This window comes from Salmo salar, chromosome ssa26 (assembly GCF_905237065.1).
Source record: "Salmo salar chromosome ssa26, Ssal_v3.1, whole genome shotgun sequence".
NCBI classification, from domain to species: domain Eukaryota; kingdom Metazoa; phylum Chordata; class Actinopteri; order Salmoniformes; family Salmonidae; genus Salmo; species Salmo salar.
The window spans coordinates 34734822-34757612 of NC_059467.1; the positions used below are offsets into that span (position 1 = coordinate 34734822).

At 45.6% G+C, this 22791-nt stretch overlaps 1 protein-coding gene across 4 annotated transcripts in view; it reads left to right on the top strand.

Annotated features, from left to right (window-relative positions):
* Nucleotides 1–22275, top strand: part of LOC106562620 (CREB-regulated transcription coactivator 3-like) — a 95153-nt gene extending 72878 nt beyond the window's left edge. For 2 of the 4 annotated variants that reach the window (XM_045708667.1, XM_045708668.1), the window contains 5 exons: nucleotides 8459–8724; nucleotides 15223–15417; nucleotides 16209–16292; nucleotides 16895–17111; nucleotides 21439–22275. In XM_045708667.1, the coding sequence (XP_045564623.1) occupies nucleotides 8459–8724; nucleotides 15223–15417; nucleotides 16209–16292; nucleotides 16895–17111; nucleotides 21439–21650 (974 nt within the window). In that variant the 3' untranslated portion in view covers nucleotides 21651–22275. Of the gene's footprint in view, nucleotides 1–8458; nucleotides 8725–15222; nucleotides 15418–16208; nucleotides 16359–16894; nucleotides 17112–21438 lie in introns of all 4 variants that reach the window. The other 2 variants (XM_045708665.1, XM_045708666.1) reach the window with 1 other exon arrangement.
* Nucleotides 22276–22791: the final 516 nt, after the last annotated feature.

The window sequence follows — 22791 nt, forward strand, 5'->3', positions numbered from 1 at the left end:
CACAGACATGGTCTCAATGGGGATAGCTGAGCTGACTACACTGACTGTGCTAGTGGCAGACTCCACTATCCTAGCAGGCTGGCTAACAGCCTGCTGCCTGGCCTGCACCCTATTTCATTGTGGAGCTAGAGGAGTTAGAGCCCTGTCTATGTTCGTAGATAAGATGAGAGCACCCCTCCAGCTAGGATGGAGTCCGTCACTCCTCAGCAGGCCAGGCTTGGTCCTGTTTGTGGGTGAGTCCCAGAAAGAGGGCCAATTATCTACAAATGTTATCTTTTGGGAGGGGCAGAAAACAGTTTTCAACCAGCGATTGAATTGTGAGACTCTGCTGTAGAGCTCATCACTCTCCCTAACTGGGAGGGGGCCAGAGACAATTACTCGATGCCGACACATCTTTCTAGCTGATTTACACGCTGAAGCTATGTTGCGCTTGGTGACCTCTGACTGTTTCATCCTAACATCGTTGGTGCCGACGTGGATAACAATATCTCTATACTCTACACTCGCCAGTTTTAGCTTTAGCCAGCACCATCTTCAGATTAGCCTTAACGTCGGTAGCCCTGCCCCCTGGTAAACATTGTATGATCGCTGAGTGATTCGTTTTAAGTCTAATACTGCAGGTAATGGAGTCGCCAATGACTAGGGTTTTCAATTTCTCCGAGCTAACGGTGGGAAGCTTCGGCGTCTCAGACCCCGGAACGGGAATGAGTAGAGACCAGAGAAGGCTCGGCCTCTGACTCCGACTCGCTGCTTAATGGGGAGAACCGGTTGAAAGTTTCTGTCTGCTGAATGAGCGACACCGGTTGAGCATTCCTACAGCATTTCCCTCCAGAAGCCATGAGAAAGTTGTCCGGCTGCGGGGACCGTGCGAGGGGATTTATACTAACTTTACTATCTGTACTTACTGGTGGCACAGACGCTGTTTCATCCTTTCCTACACTGAAATTACCCTTGCCTAGCGATTGCGTCTGAAGCTGGGCTTGCAGCACAGCTATCCTCGCCGTAAGGCGATCGTTCTCCTGTATATTATGAGTACAATGACTGCAATTAGAAGACATCATGTTAATGTTACTTAGCTTCGGCTGTTGGAGGTCCTGACGAACCATGTCCAGATAAAACGTCCGGAGTGAAAAAGTTGAATGAAAAAAAGTTGAGTGAGGGAAAAACTAAAAATATAAACGGTAATTAAAAAGTAAAAACCGTAGCGTTGTCAGGTAGCAAAGTAAGGTTGGCAACAAAATTGCACAGCAGCACGTAAACAAGTCTGCATACAGATGCTTAGAGGATGTCCACAATCACCACATAGTAATGTAATGGTTTAAAACAATATACAGTGCCAAAGGAGGTATTCGTACCACTTGACTTATTCCACATTTAGTTGTTACAACCTGAATTCAAAATTGATTAAATATTTGTTTTTTAACCCATCTACACACATTACACCACAATGACAAAGTGAAAACGGGTTTTTAGTAAATGTATTGAAAATTAAATACAGAAATGTCTCATTTCCATAAGTATTCCCACCCCTGGGTCAATACATGTCAGAATCACCTGTGAGTCTTTCTGGGTAAGTCTGTAAGAGCATTGCACACCTGCATTGTACAATATTTTCCCATAATTGTTTTCAAAATTTTTCAAGCTCTGTCAAATTGTTTTTTGAATCAGAAACATTCCATGTTGTCTTGGTAAGCAACTCCAGTGTAGATGTGGCCTTGTGTTTTATGTTATTGTCCTGCTGAAAGGTGAATTTGTCCCGCAGTATCTGTTGGTAAGCAGACTTAGCCAGGTTTTCTTGTAGGATTTTGCCTGTGCTTAGCTCTATTCATTTTAGTTTTTATCCTAAAAAACTCCCTAGTCCTTGCTGATGACAAGCATACCCATAACATGATGCAGCCACCATCATGCTTGAAAATATGAAGAGTGGTACTCAGTGATGTGTTGTGCTGGATTTGCACCAAACATTCAGGACATAAAGTTCATTTCTTTGCAATTTTTTTTGCAGTTTTACTTTTTAGTCCCATATTGCAAACAGAATACAAATATTTTGGAATATTTGTGTTCTGTACAGGCTTTCTTCTTTTCACTCTGTCATTTAGGTTAGTATTGTGAAGTAACTACAATGTTGTTCCATCTTCAGTTTTCTCCTATCACAGCCATTAAACTCTGTAACTGTTTTAAAGTCACTATTGGCCTCATGGTGACGGTTTCCTTCCTCTCCGTCAACTGAGTTAGGAAGGACGCCTGTATCTTTGTAGTAACACCATCCAAAGTGTAATTAATAACTTCACCATGCTCAAAAAGATATTCACAATGTCTTCTTTTTTTGTTTTTGTTTACCCATCTACCAATAGGTGCCCTTCTTTGCAAGGGATTGGAAAACCTCCCTGGTCTTTGTGGTTGAATCTGTTTTAAATGCACTGCTCAACTGAGGGACCTTACAGATAATTATACAGAGATGCGGTAGTCATTATAAAAAATCATGTTAAACACAATTTCTCACACAGAGTCCATGCAACTTATTATGTGACTTGTTAAGACAATGTTTACTCCTGAACTTATTTAGGCTTGCCATAACAAAGGGGTTGAATACTTATTGACTGAAGACATTTCAGCTTTCCATTTTCAATTAATTTGTTAACATTTCTTAAAACACAATTCTACTTTCACATTATGACCAGTGACACAAAATCTAAATTTAATCCATTTTAAATTCAGGCTGTAACAACAAAATGTGAAAAAAGTAAAGGGGTGTGAGTACTTTCTGAAGACAGCGTGTGTGTAGATGGTTGTATGTGTGCAGATGCTGTGTGTGTTCTCACCGGTGCACTGGGGGGGCCCTCGGCCCATCTGCTAAGGGGTCCTGGGGGTTCATGGCACTCGTGTGAAGAGCAGAGTCCAAGTTGGTTCTGTGCAGGAGGAGAAGATGGATGGAGGGAGGGAGGATGAGAGAGAGAGGAGGAGAGGGTGTTAGTTTTCTGACCCAGTGGTGGACAGAGGCTTTTTACAGTGATACAGCCTGAAATTGGCCAGGGCACTAGAACAGTCTGCAGCACCCGGCCTCACCCTTCTAGAATCTGAAGTCAAATGTCTACTGTTTGCTGATGATCTGGTGCGAGGCTGAGGACGCCTCCAGGTTAGGTCAGAGAGTCATTCAGTGGTGGACAGAGGCTGAGGACGCCTCCAGGTTAGGTCAGAGAGTCATTCAGTGGTGGACAGAGGCTGAGGACGCCTCCAGGTTAGGTCAGAGAGTCATTCAGTGGTGGACAGAGGCTGAGGACGCCTCCAGGTTAGGTCAGAGAGTCATTCAGTGGTGGACAGAGGCTGAGGACGCCTCCAGGTTAGGTCAGAGAGTCATTCAGTGGTGGACAGAGGCTGAGGACGCCTCCAGGTTAGGTCAGAGAGTCATTCAGTGGTTGGCCCGCACTCTGCACTACCTACACACGTACACACACACGCATGTGTGCTGAAACGTACATATATGCACACACATGCACAGAACCTCTCTCTCACACTCCCATTCACACACACACATCTCTTTCACTGGCTACAGTTGAAGGCTTTCTCAAGTGCTCTTCATTAAGCTCCAATGGCTGTGTTTATGCTTCACTCTCCCTCTAAGGACAAATCTCTCCCTCCCTCTTTCTCTCCCCATCCCTCACTTTCTCTTCCCCTTGAGGATGCATCTCTCACACTCTCCTTTTCAAGATGGACACCCTCTTTCACAGGGTGGTTATAACATCTGTCTGTGCAGTCCCTCAACTATCTGAGACTGCACCAGGTTCATTAGGGCTCACCGTATCAATGCACTTTGCAATGGAAAACAAATTTGAATTTGGAAACATTTCGAAAACATAATTCTACTTTGACATTTTGGCGTATTGTATGTAGACCAGTGACAAAATCAGAATTGAATCCATTTTAAATTCCGGCTGTAGCACAACATGTAAATACTTTCTGAAGGCCCTGTATGTGTTCCTGTGTGGCTTAGTTGTGAAGAATGTGGAAGCAGCAATACCAAGTTAATTTCCCAACTCGTAGGGGCATGGACTCTAAAATTGTCGAAAGCGTTCCACAGGGATGCTGGCCTATGTTGGCTGGATGTCCTTTGGGTGGTGGACCATTCTGTTGAGTGGGAAAAACCCAGCAGCTTTCCAGTTCTTGACACAAACTGGTGCACCTGGCACCAACTACCATACCCCATTCAAAGGCACTTAAATCCTTTGTCTTGCCCATTCACCTTCTGAATGGCACACATACACCATCCACGTCTCAATTTTCTCACGGCTAAAAAAATTCCTTCATCTACACTGATTGAAGTGGATTTATAAAGTGACATCAGTAAGGGATCATAGCTTTCACCTGGATTCACCTGGTCAGTCTATGTCATGGAAATAGCAGCTGTTCTTAATGTTCTGTACACTCAATGTAAATCATTATGTCTCTGTATTCTGTGCTGGGTTTGTGCCTGGGGAGGAACCACCCTGTAGGGTAGTGGAAAGTGCTCAACTTTATTTTATTCAAAAGACAGTTGATCCAAGCCATGGACCGATCGCCAATAATAAAAAAAGGGCCAGCAAGCCAAGACCTTCACATTGGGTGGTTTCTGAACCACATTATTTAATATGAAAATATTTTTTTTTTTTAAAAAGGCATTAAAGGCACAGTGCAATCAAAAAAAGGGATTTTCCTGTGTTTATATATATTTCCACAATGTGGTTGGAATAATATTGTGACAATTATGTTAATAGCCTTTTAGTGTTAGAGCGGTTTGAAGAGACTGCCTGAAATTTCAGCCTGTTTTGGTCTGCCTGGTGACATCACCAATAAGAAAGATTTCCAAACCTCTGCCAATAGTAGCTAGTTTTCAGTTTTCCCCTCCACTCAGACCACTACAGACAGTCCTAGCAAAATTCTTGCTTAGAAATTGCTCTTTGCTATGAAGCTATTTTTGTTTATTTTTGACAATTTTAATTGAAAACAATCGCAGTAAGGTACTTAATTGTTACCCAGAAATGATAAAAACGTCTGCATTGGGCCTTTAGGTGAATCCTGTCTGGCCCCCTTTTTGATTTCCACACTGTAGTGGAAATGGAAATAGACTTGTGATTGGAAGTTGGAAGTGAGCTCCAACCAGAGTAAAGTGAATATAGAGGGATGTCTTTATCCAACCCTCCTCCCTCTGAAATCTACCACTATCTAATCAGTCCTCTCTTTCTCTGACCCTCTCTCTCTCTCTGACCCTCTCTCTCTCTCTTTCTCTGACTCTCTCTCTCTCTCTCTCTGACCCTGTCTCTCCCTCTCTGACCGTCTCTCTCCTCTGACCCTCTCTTTCGCTGACCCTCTCTCTCTCTCTCTCTCTCTGACCCTCTCTGACCCTCTCTCTCTCTGACCGTCTCTTTCTCTGACTCTCTCTCTCTCTCTCTGACCCTCTCTGACCCTCTCTCTCTCTGACCGTCTCTTTCTCTGACCCTCTCTCTCTCTCTCTCTGACCGTCTCTCACTCTCTCTGACCCTCTCTTTCGCTGACCCTCTCTCTCGGACCCTCTCTCTCTCGCACGTTCTCTCTCTCTGACCCTCTCTCTCGCTCTCTGACCCTCTCTCTCTCTCTCTGACCCTCTCTCTCTGACCCTCCCTCTCTCTCTCTCTGACCCTCTCTCTCTCTCTGACCCTCTCTTTCTCTGACCCTTTCGCTCTGACCCTCTCTCCCTCTCTGATTGTTGGGATATTTAACCAATGGGGTCCTGTGTGTGTGTATCTGGGTGGGGATTGGAAAACCGAATGCAAATACAGTGAGGGGAAAAAAGTATTTGATCCCCTGCTGATTTTGTACTTTGTCCACTGACAAAGAAATTATCAGTCTATAATTTTAATGGTAGGTTTATTTGAACAGTGAGAGACAGAATAACAACAAAAAATCCAGAAAACCGCATGTCAAAAATGTTATACATTGATTTGCATTTTAATGAGGGAAATAAGTATTTGACCCCTCTGCAAAACATGACTTAGTACTTGGTGGCAAAACCCTTGTTGGCAATCACAGAGGTCAGACGTTTCTTGTAGTTGGCCACCAGGTTTGCACAAATCTCAGGAGGGATTTTGTCCCACTCCTCTTTGCAGATCTTCTCCAAGTCATTAAGGTTTCGAGGCTGACGTTTGGCAACTCGAACGATCAGCTCCCTCCACAGATTTTCTATGGGATTAAGGTCTGGAGACTGGCTAGGCCACTCCAGGACCTTAACCTGTTTGGGATATGGGGCAATATTTTCACGGCCGGATAAAAAACGTACCCGATTTCATCTGGTTACTACTCCTGCCCAGAAACTAGAATATGCATATAATTAGTAGATTTGGATAGAAAACACTCTAAAGTTTCTAAAACTGTTTGAATGGTGTCTCTGAGTATAACAGAACTCATATGGCAGGCAAAAACCTGAGAAGATTCTATACAGGAAGTGCCCCGTCTGACAATTTGTTCTCCTTCTAGGGCATCTCTATCAAAAATACAGCATCTCTGCTGTAACGTGACATTTTCTAAGGCTTTCATTGGCTCTCAGAAGGCGCCAGAAAGTGGAATGAGAGCTCTCCAGTCTCTGGGCGAAAAACAGCAGGAGTTTTTGTGAGTGGTCCTGTGAGAACAATGACACTGGAGCCCACGTGCACGAGACGACTCCATGTTTTTCTTTCAGTGTTTAGCATAAAGATGTATTTTAAACAGCGTTTGACATGCTTCGAAGTACGGTAATGGAATATTTTGAAAATGTTTTGTCACAAAATGCGCCCGCGCGTCACCCTTCGGATAGTGATCTCAACACACGAACAAAACGGAGCTATTTCAATATAACTATGGATTATTTTGAACCAAAACAACATTTGTTGTTGAAGTAGAAGTCCTGGGAGTGCATTCTGACGAAGAACAGCAAAGGTAATCCAATTTTTCTTATAGTAAATCTGAGTTTGGTGAGGGCCAAACTTGGTGGGTGTCAAATTAGCTAGCCATGATGGCCGGGCTATGTACTCAGAATATTGCAAAATGTGTTTTCACCGAAAAGCTATTTTAAAATCTGACACCGCGATTGCATAAAGGAGTTCTGTATCTATAATTCTTAAAATAATTGTTATGTTTTTTTGTCAACGTTTATCAAGAGTAATTTAGTAAATTCACCAGAAGTTTTCGGTGGGTATGCTAGTTCTGAACATCACATGCTAATGTAAAAATCTGGTTTTTGATATAAATATGAACTTGATTGAACAAAACATGCATGTATTGTATAACATAATGTCCTAGGAGTGTCATCTGATGAAGATCATCAAAGGTTAGTGCTGCATTTAGCTGTGGTTTTGGTTTTTGTGACATGTATGCTTGATTTGAAAATGGCTGTGTGATTATTTTTGGGAGGGTGGGCAAACGTACAAAATCAGCAGTGGATCAAATACTTTTTTCTCTCACTGTATAACGTCCACATTCTCTCACGTCTCACAAGACTCCTTTTACCCAAGCAGCACTGTTCTCTGCTCCTTGCAGTTAATTTCAAACCAATGATGCTTACCTTTATTCAAATTCATAGAGAGCGCTATGGATGCAAGGACTGAACATCCATGATCTCAAAATGATGCTATACAGTGCTTGTTTTCAATTAATTTGTTTACAAACAATGCAGTAAAATAAGCTTATATTTGGGCATTTATAATTTGCAGTATATTCTTCAAGAATCAAGGGCTATATATTATTATTTAAAAGTCCACACATTGATGTAGTAATCGCAGATTGCCGCTCTTATCCAGAGCGACTTACAGTAGTGAATGCATACATTTCATTTCATGCATTTTTTTGTACTGGCCTCCAGTGGGAATCGAACCCACAACCCTGGCGTTGCACACACACCATGCTGGCATTGCAAACACCATGCTCTACCAACTGAGCCACAGGGAATCCATTTTTTTCTCTGATGAATCAGTGTGTGGAGATCTTTGTATTTAATACAACGTGTGTGTGTGTGTGTGTGTGTGTGTGTGTGTGTGTGTGTGTGTGTGTGTGTGTGTGTGTGTGTGTGTGTGTGTGTGTGTGTGTGTGTGTGTGTGTGTGTGTGTGTGTGTGTGTGTGTGTGTGTGTGTGTGTGTGTGTGTAAGGTAGCCTAGCGGTTAAGAGCATTGGGCCAGTAACCGAAAGATGCTGGTTCGACTTACCGAGCCAACTAGGTGAAAAATCTGTCTGTGCCCTTGAGCAAGACACTTAGCCCTAATTGCTCCTGTAAGTCTTTTTGCTAAATGACTACTGTGTGTGTGTGGGCACACCTGATAACAATGCTGCATACTACTGATACATGAACTGTTGCAGAGGAGGGACATTAGGAAATGTCCCACACTCTTGGGGAATTAAATCCTCCGAACTGTTAATAATAGTCTGTGGTCTGAATGTGTGACTCAAAAGCCTTCTGTCCCTCCCTTCTTTCTTCCAGGTCTCTCGTCCTCTCTGAGCAATCCTTCCATCCAGAACTCTCTCCAAAACTCCCAGCTGCACTCGTCCCTCAGCAATCCCGCCATCCACTCGTCCCTCCGTCTGACGTCCCTCTCCAACCCTCCGCAGGGAGCCATGAGCAGCTCGCCTCGCCGCCGCCCGGCTCCCATCAGCCCCCTCACTCTGTCACCCGGCACCGAGCAACGGCGGGGGCTTTCCAAGCAGCTGTCTCCCACAATGTCGCCCTCACTGTCCCCCATCACACAGGTACACACATAAACTCAGGGGGAAAAAATAAACGTCCTCTCACTGTCAACTGCTTTTATTTTCAGCAAACTTAACATGTGTAAATATTTGTATGAACATAACAAGATTCAACAACTGAGATATAAACTGAACGAGTTCCAAAGACATGTGACTAACAGAAATTGAATAATGTGTCCCTGAACAAAGGGGGGGTCAAAATCCAAAGTAACAGTCAGTATCTGGTGTGGCCACCAGCTGCATTACGTACTGCAGTGCATCTCCTCCTCATTGGACTCCCAGATTTGCCAGTTCTTGCTGTGAGATGCTACCCCACTCTTCCACCAAGACACCTGCAAGTTCCCAGACATTTCTGGAGGGAATGGCCCTAGCCCTCACCCTCTGATTCAACAGGTCCCAGACGTGCTCAATGGATTGAGCTCTGGGCTCTTCGCTGGCCATGGCAGAACACTGACATTCCTGTCTTGCATGAAATCATGCACAGAACGAGCAGTATGGCTGGTGGCATTGTCATGCTGGAGGGTCATGTCAGGATGAGCCTGCAGGAAGGGTACCACATGAGGGAGGAGGATGTCTTCCCTGTAACGCACAGCGTTGAGATTGCCTGCAATGACAATAAGCTCAGTCCGATGATGCTGTGACACACCACCCCAGACCATGATGGACCCTCCACCTCCAAATTGATCCCGCTCCAGAGTACAGGCCTCGGTGTAACGCTCATTCCTTCGACAATAAACGCGAATCCGACCATCAACCCTGGTGAGACAAAACCGCAACTCGTCAGTGAAGAGCACTTTTTGCCAGTCCTGTCTGGTCCAGCGACGGTAGGTTTGTGCCCATAGGCGACGTTGTTGCCGGTGATGTCTGGTGAGGACCTGCCTTACAACAGGCCTACAAGCCCTCAGTCCAGCCTATTGCAGACAGTGAGTACTGATGGAGGGATTGTGCGTTCCTGGTGTAACTCGGGCAGTTGTTGCCATCCTGTACCTGTCCCGCAGATGTGATGTTCGGATGTACCGATCCTGTACAGGTGTTGTTACAGGTGGTCTGCCACTGCGAGGACGGTCAGCTGTCCGTCCTGTCTCCCTGTAGTGCTGTCTTAGGTGTCTCACAGTATGGACATTGCAATTTATTGCCCTGGCCACATCTGCAGTCCTCATGCCTCCTTGCAGCATGCCTAAGGCACGTTCATGCAGATGAGCAGGGACCCTGGGCATCTTTCTTTTGTTGTTTTTCAGAGTCAGTAGAAAGATCTCTTTAGTGTCCTACGTTTTCATTACTGTGACCTTAATTGCCTACTGTCTGTAAGCTGTTAGTGTCTTAACGACCGTTCCACAGCTGCATGTTCATTAATTGTTTATGGTTCATTGAACAAGCATGGGAAACAGTATTTAAACCCTTTACAATGAAGATCTGTGAAGTTATTTGGATTTTTACTAATTATCTTTGAATGACAGGGTCCTGAAAAAGGGACGTTTCGATTTTTTTCTGAGTTTAGTCATACTTACCTTCACAATACACAGACACACACACACCTCGCTACTTACTTAGCTATACACACACCTCGCTGTCCCTGGTTAGACAGGCAAGCCATCAATCGGATGGTTGCCAGTTCGAATCCCGGGTCTGACGGAAAAAATCTGTCAGGAAGTGAACTGGCAACTGTAGGGTTGCTGGTATCAAATCCTGCCGCTGTGCCATTAAGCAAGGCACTTAACCCCCCAAAACAACTGCTTCACGGGTGCCCAGTGTGGCAGCCCCCTGCTCAAACCACTCCAACCTGTATACAGTTGAAGTTACATTTACATTACATTTTAGTCATTTACCAGACGCTCTTATCCAGAGAGACTTACAGTAGTGAATGCATACATTTCATACATTTATTTTTATTTTTATTTATTTTTTCCGTACTGGTCTCCCACGGGGGAGACCAGTACGGAAGTTTACATACGCCAAATACATTTAAACTCAGTTTTTCACAATTCCTGACATTTAATCCTAGTAAAAATTCCCTGTCTTAGGTCAGTTAGGATCACCACTTTATTTTAAGAATGTGAAATGTCAGAATAATAATAGAGAATGATTTATTTCAGCTTTTATTTCATTCATCACATTCCCAGTGGGTCAGAAGTAGCATTGCCTTTAAATTGTTTAACTTGGGTCAAACGTTTCGGGTAGCCTTCCACAAGCTCCCCACAATAAGTTGGGTGAATTTTCCTCCTGACAGAGCTGGTGTAACTGAGTCAGGTTTGTAGGCCTTGCTCGCACATGCCTTTTCAGTTCTGCCCACACATTTTCTATAGGATTGAGGTCAGGGCTTTGTGATGGCCACTCCAATACCTTGACTTTGTTGTCCTTAAGCCATTTTGCCACAACTTTGGAAGTATGCTTGGGGTCATTGTCCATTTGGAAGACCCATTTGCGACCAAGCTTTAACTTCCTGACTGATGTCTTGAGATGTTGCTTCAATATATCCACATCATTTTCATCCTCATGATGCCATCTAGTTTGTGAAGTGCACCTGTCCCTCCTGCAGCAAAGCACCCCAACAACATGATGCTGCCACCCCCATGCTTCACGGTTGGGATGGTGTTTTTCGGCTTGCAAGCCTCCCCCTTTTTCCTCCAAACATAACGATGGTCATTATGGCCAAACAGTTCTACTTTTGTTTCATCAGACCAGAGGACATTTCTCCAAAATGTAGGATCTTTGTCCCCATGTGCAGTTGCAAACCATCTTGCTTTTTTATGGTGGTTTTGGAGCAGTGGCTTCTTCCTTCCTGAGCAGCTTTTCAAGTTATATTGATATAGGACTTGTTTTACTGTGGATATAGATACTTTTGTACCTGTTTCCTCCAGCATCTTCACAAGGTCCTTTGCTGTTGTACTGGGATTGATTTGCACTTTTCGCACCAAAGTACGTTCATCTCTAGGAGACAGAAAATCTCCTTCCTGAGCAGTATGAAGGCTGCGTGGTCCCATGGTGTTTACACTTGCTTACTATTGTTTGTACAGATGAACGTGATACCTTCAGGCGTTTGGAAATTGCTCCCAAGGATGAACCAGACTTGTGGAGGTCTACCATTTTTTTTCTGAGGTCTTGGCTGATTTCTTTTGATTTTTCCATGATGTCAAGCAAAGAGGCACTGAGTTTGAAGGTAGGCCTTGAAATACATCCACAGGCACACCTCCAATTGACTCAAATGATGTCAATTAGCCTATCAGAAGCTTCTAAAGCCATGACATAATTTTCTAGAATTTTCCAAGCTGTTTAAAGGTACAGTCAATTTAGTGTATGTAAACTTCTGACCCACTGGAATTGTGAAACAGTGAATTATAAGTGAAATAATTTGTCTGTAAACAATTGTTGGAAAAATGACTTGTGTCATGCACAAAGTAGATGTCCTAACTGACTTGCCAAAACTATAGTTTGTTAACAAGAAATTTGTGGAGTGGTTGAAAAACGAGTTTTAATGACTCCAACCTAAGTGTATGTAAACATCCGACTTCAACTCTTTCGGAGGGGTTGGGTTAAAGCTGAAGTCTAATTTCGGTTCGACCTTGAATACAATTGACGAATAAATTGATCTTAATCTAATTTTAAATCTGCAAGCTACATTTGTCCATTTTCATTTGATCAGTACGTGACGACTGAACTCGTCACAAATATTAAACCAAGGCTTCTTACTAAACTTTATAGAAAATAAATGTTAGCATGCTCATTCTTGCCTTCTTCATTTCCTGGATGATTTTATACTAATTAACTTATATATTAATGTGCTTAACTTGCAGTGCCTTGCAAATGTATTCAGACACCTTGGATTTCTTCACGTTTTGTGTTAAAAGTGGGATTAAAATTATACTTTTTTTGTCAACAATACACACAGTGATCTTATGTTTTTATTAATAAGTAATAAATTCTATAACAAATAGAGTTGTTGCATATGTATTCAGCCCCTTGGTTTAGTAACGAATCAAATCACAAATACAAAGTTACATGGACTCACTGTAACTCACTGAAAGAATTGATATTGACATGGTTTTTAAATGACTAACCCATTCTCTCGCCCTCATTCATACAACATCTGTAAGGTCCCTCAGTCAAGTATTGAATTTCAAGCACAGATTCAAGTACAAAGACCAGGGAGCTTTTCGAAAGACTCTTAATAAAGGGTAGTAATTGGTAGATGGGTAACAATAACAAATCAGACATTGAATATCTCTTTAAGCATGGTCAAGTTAATAATTATGCTGTGGATTATTTATTAAACCACCAAGACACATCAAAGATACATTCATTCTTCTGAACTGAGCCGCAGGACAGGAGTGAAACTGCTCAGGGATGTCACCATGAGGCCGTTGGTGATTTTAAAACAGCTGCAGAGTTCAATGGCTGTGATGGGAGAGAACTAAGGATGCCTCAACAATATCGTAATGACTCCATAATAATAACCTCAATGACAGTGAAAAGAAAAACAAATGTACAAGATAGGCACTAAAATAAAACTGCAAAAATATATTGTCAAAGAAATACACTTTTTTAGCATAAATGCAAAGCCTTATGTTTGGTGCAAATCCAACACAACACATCACTGAGTAATTGCCTGGTGATGGCTGCATCATGGTATGGGTATGTTTGACAAAGGCAAATGCTGCGGAGTTTTTCAGGATAAAAAGAAACGGGATATGGCTAGGCAAAAATCCTAGATCAAAACCTGCTTCAGTCTGCTTTACACCAGACACTGGGAGAGGAATTCACCATTCAACAGGACAATAACCTACAACACAAAGCCAAATCTACACTGGAGTTGCCTACCAAGAACACAGTGAATGTTCCTAAGTGGCCAAGTTAGTTTTGATTTGAAATCTGCTTGAAATACTGTGGTAAGACTTGAAAATTGCTGTCTAGCCATGATCCCCAACATCTTGACACAGCTTGAAGAATTTAGAAAATAATACGCAAATATTGTACAATCCAGATGTGCAAAACTCTTAGAGACTTACCCAAGAAGACTCACAGCTGTAATTGCTGACAAAAGTGTTTCTAACATGGACTCAGGGAGCTGAATACTTATGCAACATCTATTTTATTTATTACATTTTTGTTCATTTAATTGTTAGAATTTTTCTTCCACTTTGACATTACAGTATTTTGTGTAAATTGTTGACAAAAAATGACATATCCTTTTTAATCCCACTTTGTAACACAATAAAATATTCTTAAAACCTGATTAGCATACTCATTGTTTGCCTAAGCATTTCCCAGTGGATATTAAACAAATTCAACTTATTGTAATGTGATTAACTTATATTAATTCACTTAAAACGCCTTTCCTACCACTATACTTGTCGTTCTTCGGTCTTTCATATTGTAGCTGCTCGCTGACAGCAACCAGTTGTCAGAGTTTGAGAGTAGCGTGCTGAACAGATTTCTTGCTGGCCAACAAGTAGGTGATATTAAGCTCCAACTGTGTGCATAACAGCATGCGATAAGATACACGAACTAGCAAACTTAACAGCTTTGGGAATCAGGTTTATTTTTTACATTTTTTAAATAAAAATACAATTAGATTTACATTTAAATTTAGATGGATTTATTTATATTTAAGAAGTGTTTTATTTATTAGTACATTTTATAGACTGCAGATGACCTTTATCATGATGCTTTCAGTCGCCCAAGTGGACCATCTTCCTGTAACCAGGAAAGACCCTTGAGGTTAGAAACCCCTTGTTGGGAGGGCAACCTGGCAGCTTCATGTATAGTGTATTTTTGGGGAAAGTCCTCAGTGGTTTAAGGCTAACCTGATACGCAGCCAAATACTAGTGCATCTTTTGATTACTCTAATTGCATCCCTCCATTCTCCTTTTCTTAAATCTGACATGACCCTTCTCACTCTAACCCTCTCTCTCTCCCTCTAACCCTCCCTCCCACCCTCTCTCCCTCTAACCCTCCCTCCCACCCTCTCTCCCTCTAACCCTCCCTCCCTCTAACCCTCCCTCCCACCCGTCCTCCCTCTAACCCTCCCTCCCACCCGTCCTCCCTCTAACCCTCCCTCCCACCCGTCCTCCCTCTAACCCTCCCTCCCACCCGTCCTCCCTCCCTCCCAGCTGTCCTCCCTCTAACCCTCCCTCCCACCCTCTCTCCCTCCCTCTAACCCTCTAACCCTCCCTCCCACCCGTCCTCCCTCTAACCCTCCCTCCCACCCGTCCTCCCTCCCTCCCAGCTGTCCTCCCTCTAACCCTCCCTCCCACCCGTCCTCCCTCTAACCCTCCCTCCCACCCGTCCTCCCTCCCTCCCAGCTGTCCTCCCTCTAACCCTCCCTCCCACCCTCTCTCCCTCCCTCTAACCCTCTAACCCTCCCTCTAACCCTCCCTCCCACCCATCCTCCCTCTAACCCTCCCTCCCACCCGTCCTCCCTCCCTCCCAGCTGTCCTCCCTCTAACCCTCCCTCCCACCCGTCCTCCCTCTAACCCTCTCTCTTTCCTTTCGTCTTTTTTTCAGGGGGTTGCCTTGGACACCAGCAGCTTGCCAATGGAGCCTCCCCCTCCCTACCCTCTCTACCAACAGCTACACCAACAGTCCCAGCATTCAATGGGGCAACAACAACAACGCCAGCAACAACGTCATCATCATCATCAACAGCAGCAGCAGCCAGTGTCCCCTCTACAGAACATCTCTCTGGACTTCAACTCTGGTGTAAGTGTGTGTCTGGATATGTCTGTGTTCTTAAGCCAAATGCATATCCAAAGACTGTCTAGAGAAATGTACTACAGCCTAGATTAGTTGAAAAATCATCCCTTTGAACGGCGTATCCATTTAGGGAAACACTTGTATATGCAGCTAGTATCTCTGAGTCTATGCCCCAATGTTGTATGTCTCATACACTTCTGTTGCTGGCCTAGTGTCTAATGTCAGAGACTGTTGGCGTGCTCTGATAAGGAGACAGGGATATTTTTCTGCTTCAGTACCACTCCAGATACACAAACACACACAGCCACTAGACTCAACCATTTCCTGGAACCCAAATGTTATTTGTCTAACTCTGTAGTCTGTGGTTGATAAACACCAAATTCGTGGAAGGAAGGAAGCAGACCCAAATTCTAAAGAACTAAAAACATCCTTGGTTGCATCACAAATGGAACCCTATTCCCTACACAGTGCACTACTTCTAACCAGAGCCTTATGGGTAGGGCTCAAAAGAAATGCACTAAATGGTAGCGCTCAAAAGTAATGCACTACATGGTAGCGGTGCTCTATTAGAGCGATTTGTCGGCAGTTAAATGTAACTAACTTGGTAAATCACTGCATTAGACCTGGTAACTAAACTCTCAGAGCACTGTCCACTCTGTCGTCTCCTAATTCATCTCTTCTCTCTCTTCATCTGTCTCCTCCTAATCCATTTCTTCATCTGTCTCCTCCTAATCCATCTCTTCATCTGTCTCCTCCTAATCCGTCTCCACGTTTCTCTCTCCCTCTTCTTCCCACAGCATAACAACATGGCGGCGTTCTTCAATGACCCATTCATGGACCCACAGTTCTCCAGTCGCCAGGCCAAGGCACTGTCCTACCAGGTAAACCACCGGGGAGAAGGCTCTAGAGAAGGATCCTCCGGAAAGGACTTCATTCCTTCATTCACAGTTAGTATCTTTTTTTTTTTTTTTTCAGTGATGGGTTTATGCCTGCCAAAGTGAATTAAAGGGATAGTTTACTCAAAAATGTCACAAATCGCATCAGCACTGTTTTTGCACTGTTCAGAAAGTGCTTCTTCTTGAAAACTTGACTGCTGACAAACACAACATTTTGGGACTGTATTAACTGTGGACTAATGAGCAAAATACTAAATGATTGTTTGAGAACTAGCCCTTTAAAATGTCTTAATTGATGGGTAGAAGTTTTAGGGGTGTAATTGTGGCGACCAGATATTTGTAGTTCTATGAAATATCATGTGCTGTGGAGTAGGGTACCAAGTCCGCTCAAGAGTATGCTAAGTTTGGTCATTGGTTGGTCATTTGGAATGATTGTCGATCATTGGTTGGTCATTTGGAATGGTTGTTTGTCATTGATTGGTCATCTGTAATGGTTGTGTTTGACCTTTGCCCCCCCCCATCACCACCATCTCTTTTCTCTCTCTCCCCTCCCCTCCCTCCTCTATCTCTTCCTGCCTCCTCTTCAGTTGGACCAGTTCAGCATGTTGGAGAGTGCCATGAGCCAAATTGCAGGGGGTTCGTGTTTCGACCCATCCTCGCCCTCTTCCTCGCCCCTATACTGCTCGCAGGCCGCCCTCATGGGCCTGGGTGGGAGCCACGGCAACTTGCAGGACCAGCTGCAGCAGATGAGACCCAACAACAACTACAACTGCAGTGGAGGGGTGCCCAACATCATACTGACTGGTAGGTGGAGGGGTGCCCAACATCATACTGACTGGTAGGTGGAGGGGTGCCCAATATCATACTGACTGGTAGGTGGAGGGGTGCCCAATATCATACTGACTGGTAGGTGGAGGGGTGCCCAATATCATACTGACTAGTAGGTGGAGGGGTGCCCAACATCATACTGACTGGTAGGTGGAGGGGTGCCCAACATCATACTGACTGGTAGGTGGAGGGGTGCCCAACATCATACTGACTGGTAGGTGGAGGGGTGCCCAATATCATACTGACTGGTAGGTGGAGGGGTGCCCAATATCATACTGACTGGTAGGTGGAGGGGTGCCCAACATCATACTGACTGGTAGGTGGAGGGGTGCCCAATGTCATACTGACTGGTAGGTGGAGGGGTGCCCAACGTCATACTGACTGGTAGGTGGAGGGGTGCCCAACGTCATACTGACTGGTAGGTGGAGGGGTGCCCAATATCATACTGACTGGTAGGTGGAGGGGTGCCCAATATCATACTGACTGGTAGGTGGAGGGGTGCCCAATATCATACTGACTGGTAGGTGGAGGGGTGCCCAATATCATACTGACTAGTAGGTGGAGGGGTGCCCAACATCATACTGACTGGTAGGTGGAGGGGTGCCCAACATCATACTGACTGGTAGGTGGAGGGGTGCCCAATATCATACTGACTGGTAGGTGGAGGGGTGCCCAATATCATACTGACTGGTAGGTGGAGGGGTGCCCAACATCATACTGACTGGTAGGTGGAGGGGTGCCCAATATCATACTGACTGGTAGGTGGAGGGGTGCCCAACATCATACTGACTGGTAGGTGGAGGGGTGCCCAATATCATACTGACTGGTAGGTGGAGGGGTGCCCAATATCATACTGACTGGTAGGTGGAGGGGTGCCCAATGTCATACTGACTGGTAGGTGGAGGGGTGCCCAACATCATACTGACTGGTAGGTGGAGGGGTGCCCAACATCATACTGACTGGTAGGTGGAGGGGTGCCCAATATCATACTGACTGGTAGGTGGAGGGGTGCCCAATATCATACTGACTGGTAGGTGGAGGGGTGCCCAATATCATACTGACTGGTAGGTGGAGGGGTGCCCAATATCATACTGACTGGTAGGTGGAGGGGTGCCCAATATCATACTGACTGGTAGGTGGAGGGGTGCCCAACATCATACTGACTGGTAGGTGGAGGGGTGCCCAACATCATACTGACTGGTAGGTGGAGGGGTGCCCAACATCATACTGACTGGTAGGTGGAGGGGTGCCCAACATCATACTGACTGGTAGGTGGAGGGGTGCCCAACATCATACTGACTAGTAGGTGGAGGTGGCACAACATCATACTGACTGGTAGGTGGAGGGGTGCCCAATATCATACTGACTGGTAGGTGGAGGGGTGCCCAATATCATACTGACTGGTAGGTGGAGGGGTGCCCAATATCATACTGACTGGTAGGTGGAGGGGTGCATATCATACTGACTGGTAGGTGGAGGGGTGCCCAATATCATACTGACTGGTAGGTGGAGGGGTGCCCAATATCATACTGACTGGTAGGTGGAGGGGTGCCCAATATCATACTGACTGGTAGGTGGAGGGGTGCCCACTATCATACTGACTGGTAGGTGGAGGGGTGCCCAATATCATACTGACTGGTAGGTGGAGGGGTGCCCAATATCATACTGACTGGTAGGTGGAGGGGTGCCCAATGTCATACTGACTGGTAGGTGGAGGGGTGCCCAATATCATACTGACTGGTAGGTGGAGGGGTGCCCAATATCATACTGACTGGTAGGTGGAGGGGTGCCCAACATCATACTGACTGATAGGTGGAGGGGTGCCCAATATCATACTGACTGGTAGGTGGAGGGGTGCCCAATGTCATACTGACTGGTAGGTGGAGGGGTGCCCAATATCATACTGACTGGTAGGTGGAGGGGTGCCCAATATCATACTGACTGGTAGGTGGAGGGGTGCCCAATATCATACTGACTGGTAGGTGGAGGGGTGCCCAATATCATACTGACTGGTAGGTGGAGGGGTGCCCAATATCATACTGACTGGTAGGTGGAGGGGTGCCCAATATCATACTGACTGGTAGGTGGAGGGGTGCCCAACATCATACTGACTGGTAGGTGGAGGGGTGCCCAACGTCATACTGACTGGTAGGTGGAGGGGTGCCCAATATCATACTGACTGCTAGGTGGAGGGGTGCCCAACATCATACTGACTGGTAGGTGGAGGGGTGCCCAATATCATACTGACTGGTAGGTGGAGGGGTGCCCAACATCATACTGACTGGTAGGTGGAGGGGTGCCCAATATCATACTGACTGGTAGGTGGAGGGGTGCCCAACATCATACTGACTGATAGGTGGAGGGGTGCCCAATATCATACTGACTGGTAGGTGGAGGGGTGCCCAATGTCATACTGACTGGTAGGTGGAGGGGTGCCCAACATCATACTGACTGGTAGGTGGAGGGGTGCCCAATATCATACTGACTGGTAGGTGGAGGGGTGCCCAACATCATACTGACTGGTAGGTGGAGGGGTGCCCAATATCATACTGACTGGTAGGTGGAGGGGTGCCCAATATCATACTGACTGGTAGGTGGAGGGGTGCCCAATGTCATACTGACTGGTAGGTGGAGGGGTGCCCAATATCATACTGACTGGTGGGTGGAGGGGTGCACAACATCATACTGACTGGTAGGTGGAGGGGTGCACAACATCATACTGACTGGTAGGTGGAGGGGTGCCCAACATCATACTGACTGGTAGGTGGAGGGGTGCCCAACATCATACTGACTGGTAGGTGGAGGGGTGCCCAACATCATACTGACTGGTAGGTGGAGGGGTGCACAACATCATACTGACTGGTAGGTGGAGGGGTGCCCAACATCATACTGACTGGTAGGTGGAGGGGTGCCCAACATCATACTGACTGGTAGGTGGAGGGGTGCCCAACATCATACTGACTGGTAGGTGGAGGGGTGCCCAATATCATACTGACTGGTAGGTGGAGGGGTGCCCAACATCATACTGACTGGTAGGTGCAGGGGTGCCCAATATCATACTGACTGGTAGGTGGAGGGGTGCCCAATATCATACTGACTGGTAGGTGGAGGGGTGCCCAACGTCATACTGACTGGTAGGTGGAGGGGTGCCCAATGTCATACTGACTGGTAGGTGGAGGTGTGCCCAACGTCATACTGACTGGTAGGTGGAGGGGTGCCCAATATCATACTGACTGGTAGGTGGAGGGGTGCCCAATATCATACTGACTGGTAGGTGGAGGGGTGCCCAATGTCATACTGACTGGTAGGTGGAGGGGTGCCCAACATCATACTGACTGGTAGGTGGAGGGGTGCCCAATATCATACTGACTGGTAGGTGGAGGGGTGCCCAATATCATACTGACTGGTAGGTGGAGGGGTGCCCAATGTCATACTGACTGGTAGGTGGAGGGGTGCCCAATATCATACTGACTGGTAGGTGGAGGGGTGCCCAATATCATACTGACTGGTAGGTGGAGGGGTACCCAATATCATACTGACTGGTAGGTGGAGGGGTGCCCAACATCATACTGACTGGTAGGTGGAGGGGTGCCCAACGTCATACTGACTGGTAGGTGGAGGGGTGCCCAATGTCATACTGACTGGTAGGTGGAGGGGTGCCCAACGTCATACTGACTGGTAGGTGGAGGGGTGCCCAACATCATACTGACTGGTAGGTGGAGGGGTGCCCAACATCATACTGACTGATAGGTGGAGGGGTGCCCAATGTCATACTGACTGGTAGGTGGAGGGGTGCCCAATATCATACTGACTGGTAGGTGGAGGGGTGCCCAATATCATACTGACTGGTAGGTGGAGGGGTGCCCAATATCATACTGACTGGTAGGTGGAGGGGTGCCCAATATCATACTGACTGGTAGGTGGAGGGGTGCCCAATATCATACTGACTGGTAGGTGGAGGGGTGCCCAACATCATACTGACTGGTAGGTGGAGGGGTGCCCAATATCAAACTGACTGGTAGGTGGAGGGGTGCCCAACATCATACTGACTGGTAGGTGGAGGGGTGCCCAACGTCATACTGACTGGTAGGTGGAGGGGTGCCCAACATCATACTGACTAGTAGACCAGTGAGTGTGTGTGTGGCTGTGAGGAGTGGAAATTTCAATGGCTTGAGTCACTAACTTCATCCATCTCTCCTTTTCTCCCCCACTTTCTCTTCCTCCTCTCTTTATCCCCTCTCTCCTGTCCGTTCTCCCTTTTTCTCCCTGTCGTCCCCCCATCCCTTTCTACATCCCAACATAGATGACTCCAACCCCAGTCATTCCAAGGACATCAGCAGTGCCATGTCGGCTGGCAACATGGCTGACTGTTTCGACTCGGAGGTGAGCTTCCCACTGGAGGATGAGCTGCGCATCGAGCCCTTGAGCCTGGACGGTCTGAACATGCTCAGTGACCCCGACATGGTGCTCTCTGACCCCTCGGTGGAGGACAGTTTCCGCAGCGACAGACTGTAATCGGGCACGCACGCACACATACAGACTGTATTGGCCAGGTAGCGTGGGTTAAACCTGGTTAAACTTGAATGATCCCCACCTCCCTCACACACTCATGGCATGCATATCCAGCAGCATGCTTATGCTATTTTTTAAGGCATTTATACACACACACTATTTCAGAGGAATAGACTTGTGTACAATCACTGTTTACATGGGCTTCACATGTAAATGCCACACACACACGCTCATACCTACGTTGTGCATAGTCATTTGGAACGGATGGACTGATGTATCATTGATTGACATCCTTTTTTTTTTTTTTTACAACATTACATCAGCACTGAGCATTACTATAACGTTACTATAACGTTCCTATAGTGTTCCTCCACCTATATACAGTTGAAGTCGGAAGTTTACATACACTTAGATTGGAGTCATTAAAACTCGTTTTTCAACCACTCCACACATTTCTTGTTAACAAACTATAGTTTTGGCAAGTCGGTTAGGACATCTACTTTGTGCATGACACAAGTAATTTTTCCAACAATTGTTTACAGACAGATTATTTCACTTATAATTCACTGTATGACAATTCCAGTGGGTCAGAAGTTTACATACACTAAGTTGACTGTGCCTTTAAAGAGCTTGGAAAATTCCAGAAAATGATGTCATGGCTTTAGAAGCTTCTGATAGGCTAAATGAGATCATTTGAATCAATTGGAGGTGTACCTGTGGATGTATTTCAAGGCCTACCTTCCAACTCAGTGCCTCTTTGCTTGACATCATGGGAAAATCAAAAGAAATCAGCCAAGACCTCAGAAAAGACCTCCACAAGTCTGGTTCATCTTTGGAGCAATTTCCAAATGCCTGAAGGTATCACGTTCATCGGTACAAACAATAGTACGCAAGTATAAACACCATGGGACCACGCAGCCATCTTACTGCTCAGGAAGGAGATGCGTTCTGTCTCCTAGAGATGACGTACTTTGGTGCGAAAAGTGCAAATCAATCCCAGTACAACAGCAAAGGACCTTGTGAAGATGCTGGAGGAAACAGGTACAAAAGTATCTATATCCACAGTAAAACGAGTCTGAAATTGACAACCTGAAAGGCCGTTCAGCAAGGAAGAAGCCACTGCTCCAAAACCGCCATTAAAAAG